The sequence below is a fragment of the Harpia harpyja genome, chromosome 23 (assembly GCF_026419915.1).
Source record: "Harpia harpyja isolate bHarHar1 chromosome 23, bHarHar1 primary haplotype, whole genome shotgun sequence".
NCBI classification, from domain to species: domain Eukaryota; kingdom Metazoa; phylum Chordata; class Aves; order Accipitriformes; family Accipitridae; genus Harpia; species Harpia harpyja.
In genome coordinates this window covers 1,338,580-1,348,332 of record NC_068962.1, presented here as the reverse complement: position 1 = coordinate 1,348,332, position 9,753 = coordinate 1,338,580, and the positions used below count along the sequence as shown (strand labels likewise).

At 55.8% G+C, this 9,753-nt stretch overlaps 1 protein-coding gene across 1 annotated transcript; it reads left to right on the top strand.

Moving 5' to 3' along the window:
* The first annotated feature begins 1,736 nt into the window (after window positions 1–1,736).
* On the top strand, window positions 1,737–9,648 carry ARHGDIB (Rho GDP dissociation inhibitor beta). Its single transcript, XM_052774687.1, has 6 exons — window positions 1,737–1,856; window positions 5,452–5,640; window positions 6,212–6,295; window positions 7,123–7,199; window positions 7,861–7,924; window positions 8,854–9,648. Exons 2-6 carry the CDS (start codon window positions 5,463–5,465, stop codon window positions 9,051–9,053), a joined length of 603 nt encoding a protein of 200 aa, XP_052630647.1. The 5' UTR covers window positions 1,737–1,856; window positions 5,452–5,462; the 3' UTR covers window positions 9,054–9,648.
* The last annotated feature ends 105 nt before the right edge of the window (window positions 9,649–9,753 follow it).

The window sequence follows — 9,753 nt, the reverse complement described above, 5'->3', positions numbered from 1 at the left end:
CCAAGGAAATCTCAAGCCAAGCCATGAGCAAATTGTAACCTCAACCCACACACCCTCCCAGCCAAAAGGGTGTTCTGGTCTCCCAGTACAAACTGGGGAGTCTACTGAAATCAGAGGGTTAGTCCAGACAGCACAGGAACCAAGACAAGGAGTTGATGTACAAGACGCAGAGGCTGCTTAACAAGACCATTTCCTCAAAGCTCCCCATAATTAACACATCCAACTCTTCACACCTTTGCCAGGCCAGGACTGTTCACATGAAAAATTTGAGCCACCATAACATGGCACTGTCACTGAAAGAATTTGCTCTGTCCTTTCCCCATCCCTATCCCACACAGCTTCTTCCCTTGTGCTGGCACAAGGGTTGAGCCACATTTGGCCATCATGAACAAGGATCGGGAAACCTATCTGGGTTTAAAACTCAGTGGTATATACTTATGGCTTTGCTTCCATATATTTGTCAGGTATGTTTTAAGCTCAGCTCAGTGCTGTATTCAGCTCAGTTCTCTTGTGCTGGCCCATGGGGAGTGTTAGCGTAGGAATGAAAAAGAGCAGCAGAGAATAAAATAATTTCTCTTGGTGGTGAAGCTATTTCATGAAGGCTTAAAATGTTTCTGAGGCTACAGCCCCTGCTAAATGGAAATCCACTGCCAGCCAGACATATGCTCTGTTTGTCCCTTGAAATGCATGGGGTCAGAATTAAAGTGCCACCTGCATCCTAAATGAAAGCTATGGTAGGCTGGGAAAATCAGTCCCCCTCGTCCGAGATCTGTCCATCCCTGAAGGAGAGCCCTCTTACATAGTTGTTTGCAACCTTTAAAAATTTGTGTACGATAAATGTTTCCTAATGGACATGTGGATGTGGGGCAGTGAATTTAAGCCCATTGACAATAGATTTGCTTTGCTTATTTTGCTTCTGCAAGTGCATTAAGAGCAGTCTATCAGTCATCGCAGATCCAGATTCGCTGGTTGCAAACCAATGATCTAATTTGTTCTTAAATTGTGCACCGAGGATTGTGTGTGTGAAGGATTTATGTGACTGAAGAACTAAGTGGGCACTCCGTGAGTGGAAAAGAAAGAGAAAATATGCTGATATTTCAGAAAGGAAGTGCTGTAAAATCTTTCTGATCGTTTAAGCATCCCTGGGAAATGAGAGCTTGTTCTTCCTGAGGTAGCTGATCTTTGAAACTGCTTGCGTGAAAATGGCTGGGAGTTGGGAACAATTAGCTGATTAAGTACAGCAGGTAGCATGTGTTAACCAGGAAAAATGAGGTTCGTCAGCAATAACCCCCATTCGCCCACCCCCATATCCCCCCACGTATGCAGAAATACACTCAACCTGATTCTCCGCTTATTTTAATCGGTATAAATCAGGGCCAGCTTTTGAAACGGACCCTAATCACACCGGCAAAATAAACAAAATAAAGACCAGGGCTGAAAAAACAAAGCCCCCCCCCCCGCCGGCGGGCACAGCAGCACGCCCCGAGAGCCCGCAGCCCCGCACGGAGAAGCCCCCCCCGCGTCCCCAGCCGGGCTCAGCGCCCGCAGACAAAGCCCTGCGCACCCCCCCGCGCAAAAAGAGCGCAGCGCCGGGCGGGCGGGCGCGCAAACAACGCGGGGCAGCGCAGCCGGCGGAGGGCCGCAGCATGCGGGACCGCGCAGGGCTTCCTCTGCGAGTGGGCTGGGGGGGCGGCGGCTGCTTTGCTTTTTTTTTTTTTTGCCTGTGAGTGGTGTTTTTTTTTTTTTGTTTTTTTTTTTTTTTTTTGCTGCTCTCTCTTCACCAACTTCCTTCCTGCTCCAACTGCCAAAGCTGAAAGCTGAGCGCTCAGCGCGGAGGACCCCGGACCGCTCAGCCGGTGAGTACGAGGGGAGGATGCGGGGGGAGCCTGGCGGGGATGGAGGGGGGGGGGGGAGAGGAACAGGCTCCCCCCCCCCCCGGCTCCTTCTCCCCTGACGCCGCGCAACTTTGCGCCTTTGTTCCCGTTGTCCAGCCTTGCCCGGAGAGACGGGCAGGGCCCTGCCTGCAGCCCGGGGGGAGTCGGGCTCCGCGCTGGGATGGAGGGGAGGGGGCAGCCCCCGGGGCCGGGGGGGGGGGGACACGGACCCGGCGGTCCCCCGGGGTGGTTGGGCGGTAAGGGTCGCTTTTTGCCTTCGCACCCCAGGGGGGTGGGATGGGGAGGTCGGGGCCAGGGGTGCTGGTGGGGGCGGGGGGGTTACTCCCCCCATGGAGGAAAATTGCTTGCTCCCTGCCAAACCCGCTTCCTGGAGAGAAGCCCTCGATCGGGGCGGGGGGGGGGCGTTTGTGTGTGCGCTTTGGGGGAGTGATGCACAGAGCGAGGGCAAATAAAATGCTCCTCCTGTGACACCCCAATTTGTGCCCTGTGGTGGCATGGGGGGGGGCGAGGAGGTGCCCACCATCCAGCCTGACTGCTGCCCCCCCCTTCCCCTCCTGCTGCGGGTGGGAGGGCAGCCACCCACCCCCGGCACAGGCAGAGCCGCTCGCCCCCCTCCGCAGGGCATGATTCCTCCTTCGCCTCCTGCAGCCAGGTCTCCCTCTGGCAGGGGGTCCCTAGCGCTGCCCCTGCCCCTCTCGGTGCTGCTGTGTGGGTGCTGCCGGGCCTCAGGGGTGCAGGTGACGCACAGCTGCGGGTTGGGGCTGCAGGAAACGGGAAAAACGTGACGGGGTATCACCCAGGTTTCTCCTTGTATAGAGCATTTATAGGTTAATTTTCTCATTTTTAATGAGGCTCGCAGCCTGAAGGCCGTAGGGGGTCTCGGTCTTAGCCCAGCCCTTGGCCTGGGCAGTGACACAGGAGCCCAGGGACCCCGACAGCTGGGTACCAACGTGCTCGCTCCGGGGAAGTGCTGGTGCCCGAGCCCAGTAGCACGTCTAAGCTTGCAGAAGGGACCAGTCGCAGAGCTGGAGGGAGCAGAAGCAGGGACAGCTGAGATGGGAGCTTTCCTCTTGGTCACCTGCTGCCTGGGAATTTGACAGGGAGGCAGGGTCAGGTCCACAACCTGGGGAGAAATGCCAGGACGGGGTCTGATCGGTGCCGTCCTGAGACACGTGTGAGCCGGGGGGTTGTTCAGCCCAGACACCCTGGCCGGTCCCGTTCCCCTCAGGCTCTTGCTGTTGGCACTGCAGGCTGCCTGTCCACCTCTGTGGGAGGTTTTCAGAGCCTGAAAGCATCCTCCCTCAAGCGAGCCACCCCCACAGGCTGGCAGGGAAAGCCTCTGCGGCATGCGTGATGCAAAGGGAAGGTCTGAGGGATGGGAAACAACCTGCTGGTCCAGCCCTGACTCTCTGCCTTTTCTCCACATGTGGCCAGAGATGTCTCTCTCCATCGCCTGGGTCTCTCCCTCTCCTGTGATAAACCACAAAAACCCCGTGGAGGATGGGGGCAGGCAGGCAGCTCTGCTCAGTGGTTGTAGCGGTGGCAGATGCAACCTAGTATCACGAGAGATTTTGGGAGAGTGGAAATGACTCAGATCTGCAGCTGGAGCCCAAGTGGAAGGCAAGACGCGGCGGCGGGTGCCGTGGCTCGTCACGTCCTCTTCCTGTGCCGAGCGTGGGATGGCACTGAGGGGATCGCGAGGCTTTGTAAGGTGACCGCGCCGGGGCTGCAGAGCGGTGGGGCCTGAGCAATCGTTGCTTTCATGAGGGAGCTTCTGGTTTCCTTCCTCATGAGGACAAGCTCAAGGGCCTTTCCCAAGGTGCGTAAGTCCTTAGCGCTCCTAGGGCTGAGCGTGAACTCAGCCAAGGTTATTCAGCTGCTGGGACATGCTTCCTTTCCCGTTCATGTGAGTTGGGATTGCCTTTTATTTCCCAGCTGCCCGCTCTGCGCTAGTTCCTGACTCACCACAAAATGCCATTGCAAAGTAGTCTTGCATCAGAGCCGTTGTCCATTACCGTGCCTGACTGAGTCGTCTTGTTCCTGTGCTGCTCCGTCCTTCTCTGTCCCTCTGTACCACGCCAATATACCCCTCCTTGAATTTTTTCCACGGGTCTCACCCGTGCTGGGATTGCACTGGGAGGTCTGCGTATTACGCATTGCTGCCTGATGACACTTTCTGATTCACCCTGAACTGTTGCATATACTTTTTTTTTGTATTTCCTTTCTGTTTTAATGAATGAGAAAACTATCCTGGTAGCTCCCAATTTAACTTTTGGGAGCAGGGGCAAATGTTAAGGCCACAGCTGCAGAGAGGGTTAAAGGGCTTGCTGGGGAAATTGCAAATAAGCAGGCAAAAGGGGAATTTTCAGCAGGGACAGCCTCTGAGAAGGAGCTAATGTAAGGATAAGCTGAAGTGAACTGAATGACGTGTGTAGCTCGACCAAATGTCCTTGCTGCCAAACGGCAAGATGGCTTGGCCGTTTACGACAACCGTCACGGCACCAGGGCACTGCTCCGTTTGTCAGCCGTCCTCTGAAGAGTGGGAAGGTGGCTAGGACCACGCGGCTGGCTCCGTGAGGCAGGCAGCTGGCTAAGGGGGACCTGGCACAGCTCTGCTCACCTCTCCTGCCTTTGTCTCCTGTTCCCCATTCCCTGCCCTCTGCCTGGCTGCCCATCAGCTGATCTCTCCCCGCTCTGGCTCCCATTTGGGATGCCACCCAAGGAGCTTCTCCTGCGTTCAGCGGCGCGTGTACCGGCCGTGCTGGCTGCGGGTTCCAGCCATCCTGCTTCTCCTTTCCGAGAAGCCCCACCGATGCAGCGCAGGTACGCGGGGCTGCTCCGCAGCCAGGCTGGATGCGGTCACCATCACCATCACCATTCCTTCCTCAGCGGGAAGGAGACCTGATGGGTGCGCGAAGTGAGCTGTTCCTGGGAGCAAGCACCGGGAACGCCAGCAGATAGACTGTAGCGGGTGCGTTTCCTTGAGGGCTTCAGTTAATTTGCTGATATAAGGGAGTTGCTGTCAGGTATTCGATCTTTGTATGAAATGCTGCCTGACCGTGGCTTCTAACCTGTTACGAGAGGGTGCATGAAACCTCTGGCCTGGGCTTTATTCACGTCTGTGTGTGGCAGTGGCTCTTTGTGCAAGATAGCTGGCAAGCGCTGAAACCTCGTTCGGTGGCTTGTAATTGCAGGGTTGCCGGCCAGCAACCGTGCTGCAGAGTGGCTGTAAATCACTCCGGTCTCAGCCTCCACTCCCGCACCTCCTCCCCGGGAGGGAAGAATGGTGTAGGTCTGCGTGTGCGCGTGGTGCCTGCAGGGAGAGGAGCGGGGGCAGAGGGGGATTGTGTTCGAGCCAGAATATCAGCACGGCAGTGTCGGGATCGCAGCCGATCGCCGTCGCCATTCGCCTGTAACGATCCCGCTGCGTTCAGCGCTGGGCGGGTGCCTGCCTGCCCACGGGGACCGAGCCAAACCGTGGCCAGAGCGAGTCCCCCCGGGGACGCGACCCCCCTCCAGAGCAATCCCATTGACTGTCCCCTCCTCTGTAACCCAGACCAAGCGACCATGACTGAGAAGACCCAAGAACCTCATGTGGAGGAAGATGATGATGAGCTGGATGGGAAACTCAACTACAAACCTCCTCCCCAGAAAACACTGCAGGAGCTGCAAGAGTTGGACAAGGACGATGAAAGCCTCGCTAAGTACAAGAAGTCCCTGCTGGGAGATGGACCTGTGGTAGTAGGTAGGCTGGGGCACGCTGATAGGAAGGGACTGGGGGGATGCATCGCACCGGTGTGCTGCGGGGATGGGGCAAGGTGGCCTCAAAGAAGAGGGAGCTTTTTTCACCAGGCACATGCACTGCTTCTGCTGGAGGGCTGGGGAAGGGCAGGTGGAGAGGTGCGCCTAAAGGAAGCAGGGAGGATGCGCTAAGCATTAGATGTAAGGTTACGAGGGGGTGCTGGCATCGGAAAGGGACTTGTGGTGGGATGTGTGCGGGCCTTGCAGGACTCCTGGGGGGTTAGAAACATGAGGGGACCGGTCTGTGCTGAAAGGGGGTCTTGCTGCTCGGAGTGATCTTAACAGGGGAGTCTCCTGTAGTGGAAAGACCTCCTCTAGGTATTGGGATGGAGGCTGGAGGGATCTGTGCTGAAGGACTAGGGTAGATGCATGGTCCTATTGTGCCAAGAGAAGCTGGGTGTTCCGCGAAGCGCAGTTTCTGTGTGGGAAAGCAACTCCATTTCTTCAGTGTCGTTCCCCTCCCCCTGCATTTAATTTTGCAAGCTGACAGCTTCCCCTGACTCTCCTACCTGCAGACCCAACAGCTCCCAATGTGGTGGTCACCCGACTGACCCTGGTATGTGACTCTGCTCCGGGACCGATCACTATGGACCTTACAGGTAGGCACAGACTCTGTCCTTGGGCATGAAGGGGTACGAGCAAAGGCCCTGGCATGCTTCTAGTTGGAAGGGAGTTTGTCCTTGGGATGCTACAGTGGGTTTTAGAGGAACTCTGAGGGCACCTTAGCCTTGTTTCTTATTTTAAGGTATGTACGTGCGAAAAAGAAAAGGAGATGTAACAGAGGAAAATGTCAAGGGTCTTTTTCATCTAGACTGCTCTAGGAGCTCCTGGGTTTCTCCTGCCTTCTCTTCTTGTTTCCTTTCAATGAGACTTCATGAGCACAAGTGATGTGCATGTGCTCGGGTAACGGGCTGTTTTGAAACTTCAGAATCGAGCAATACTGCAGTTCCGGCTCCTGGGGACATGGGGAGAGAACCAGGCTTCACCTTATATGGGCTTTTCTGCAGAGAAGGGGAAGCTGGGCCCAGAGGAGCGGGGAGGCTTCCTGTTCAACCGAAACACGCAGAGCCGGGCAGGGGCTGTGAAACGCGCTCCGCTCCCCAAACCAGGGCTGGGCATGGGTAGAAGCACGCACACGCTCCTGCAGGAGATGCCTAACGGCGAGTCTGTGCATAAATATCTTCGTGTATATGTGCCCAGACCTGTGTTTGTTTAGGCATTATCTTCACAGATGTGGGCACGGATGCATACGTACACCCAGGTGTTTCTGTGTGCGTGCTCTTGGTGTAATTGCTTATACGTACCCATTTTGCAGGTGTGCCGTCCTTCCAAGGGATGCTCGCCTCCGACACCAACGCCAGCCCCCCGTGCGTGGTCTCTTCTCGCTGTGAGACCTCTAGCTAATGGCTTGATCCTCTCCTTACAGGTGACCTTGAAGCACTCAAGAAAGAGACCTTCGTATTAAAGGAAGGAGTGGAATACAGAGTTAAGATCCACTTCAGAGTGAGTTGGTTTCCTCCCTGTTGCTTCTTATCAGTTGCTGAGGCCAGTCAGCCGCAGTCTGTCAGATAACTAGAGCCAGGCGGCATGCCTGCCCAAAAGCTGGGCCCTTGTAAAGGTGCCCTAGGTTCAGGTGACATTCTACCCAACAAGGGACTGGGCATTTCCAGGGAATTGCTTCTGCTTGCTTGCCCCTGGAAGAAGTTGCTTTCTGTCCACTCACGATGGTGAACAACAGGTGGTTTGGAAGCCAGATGGGTAGCTTTGGCTGAGTTTGGCTTGGCTTTTTAGCCACCGGTGTGCTGGAGGGATGACTCTAGTCACCCATGTCTGGTTTTCAATGTGGGAATTATTAGCTGGGAACTACCTGCTTCGCTTTTCTTTGCCCTCATCAGCCTGTCTTGCGGAGCTGACTGATGTGCTCCGGTCAGCTTCAAAGTCAGGGAGAGGATGGGGAAGTGCAGGAGATGCACAGAGGATGCTGTAGGTCTCCCGGTGCCTATGCAGAAGTCATGTTAGGACCCCCCACAATGTGTCCTGTGCTGAGCCTTTGAGAGCAGTGGTGTAGGGGGCCAAGATGGGTATGTCTCTAAGGAGAAAGAAACCCAGCAGATACAGAACCAAATCCCTTCCCTTGACACTTACGCCTGGTCACTTCTTGCAGGTAAACAGGGACATTGTGTCGGGACTGAAATATGTGCAGCACACTTACCGGACAGGAGTGAAGGGTGAGTAAGAGCCCCTCGTGCCCTGCACACCAGTGCTCCTAGCCCTGTGTTCCCTCTGCTCAAAGAAGTGTTCCGGCAGCTCTGGGCTGGCCCAGGTCCCCCCCGCCGTGCCCCCACGTAGGAGGTGAGACTCCTCGGCAGAGCGCATTAGCCTGCACTCCGCATCACCCAGGCCAAGTGTTTCCTGTGCCTGCGTGAACTCGGTACGAGCCAGCTCTGGTGTCTGTACGCTGCACCGCGTCTGCAGCAGCAGAGTCCCCAGAGACGCTGCTTAGACAGTGCTTGCCACAGATTTCCTCTCCGTACAGAGCTCTTCGCCTCCCCTCCAGCCCCTGTAGAGTGGCTCAGCCTGTGTGGAGCTTCCCACCCCTGAAAGCTCTGCCAGATGCACTTGGTAAAATTCGGAGCTGCTCTCCGAAGCTGCCTGCTGCGTGCAGAGCCCTGCGTTTGCCCATGGCCTCTCCTGTTTGTGCAGTGCTGCCCTGCCGGGGCAAGGCAGAGGGAAGCCCCCTTTTGTGCGCATGCACATCCCACGTGCATTTTTGCGTGCAACCACCTCTAAGGCTCCAGCGTTCTGTTCAGCACACGTAAGTACTGTCTTCTCACCAGAAAAAAGAAGTAGCAGGGATCAGGAGAGATCTCGAGCCATGTGCTGGGTTCCACTCCCTTCCAGCAGCACATACATGTGAGAGGGTACAGACTGAGTTGCCTCTCCATCTGCCTGTCCATCCGCTTATCCTTCCAGCTGTCCTCGTGCTTCACTAACCCACTTTTTCCACTGATTCTGTTCCCCTTGCTGACAGGGAGCGTCCCTTTCTCTCCCCACTATCTCCTTTCTGTCTGTGATCTGTGCTCACGCTCGTGGCTGCTTGTCTCCTTGATCGTTCCCCACCTAAGGGGCTCATCCCTTGTGGATTGTTTTCTCTTAGTGGACAAAGCCACGTTCATGGTTGGCAGCTACGGGCCACGGCCAGAGGAGTACGAGTTCCTGACGCCTATTGAGGAGGCTCCTAAGGGCATGCTGGCTCGAGGCACCTATCACAACAAGTCCTTCTTCACGGATGATGACAAGCACGACCATCTCACCTGGGAGTGGAACCTGTCCATCAAGAAGGAATGGACGGAATGAGTTCACCCAGTTTGCCTTCCCCCTTCCCATCCCCTTGCCTCCTGCACCAGTCTCCAGGTGGGCCATGCCCACCACGCTGCTCCCTCCTGCCACCGCAGCCGGCCACGGCCCTGGCAGCCCTTCCCGCGGGCGCCGGGGCTCTGTGCCAGCCTCGGTCGATGCACAGGCCTGCAGGCGGCCTTTGCTGCTGCTTCTGATACACTGAAAATCACCCGCCCGTTCTCACCACCGCCCCATCGTGACACACAGTGGGTTAAATTGGGAAGCATCTCCCTCCCTCTCTCCCAGTACTTCCTCCTGCAGCCTCCGTCTCTCCTGTACCAACTCCGGTCCCAGAAGTGCCTTTTCTAGGAAACAAGATCACCTGGCAGGGCGGACTGGTCCCTGGAAAATCCCTATCCGAGTTACACTTGCCATGTGCTCTGACTCATTGTAAATGGTTACTTACCTCCCGTGATGGTCTCCTGGTCTGTATCTGGTGCCCTACCCCATTAAAATCCATCCTTGTGCAGGCAAAACCAGTCAGGGGGAATGCAGCTAGATGCTGTAACAAGACTTCAGTGTTTCAAGAATAAAATCGGTTTCTTCTTTTCTGCATGAGTGTCACGTTCTTTTCTAGAGTATGTTCTTCAGTGACGTGTACGTGGAGAATGCGTTATAGGAAGGCTCGAGAGCATGTTTCAGCAGGGAGATAGCCCTC

Coding starts and splice junctions, on each gene's coding strand:
- ARHGDIB (XM_052774687.1), top strand. CDS start 5,463: ATGACTGAGAAGACCCAAGAACCTCATGTGGAGGAAGATGATGATGAG. Junction 5,641..6,211: donor AGATGGACCTGTGGTAGTAG/GTAGGCTGGGGC, acceptor TCCTACCTGCAG/ACCCAACAGCTCCCAATGTG. Junction 6,296..7,122: donor GATCACTATGGACCTTACAG/GTAGGCACAGAC, acceptor CTCTCCTTACAG/GTGACCTTGAAGCACTCAAG.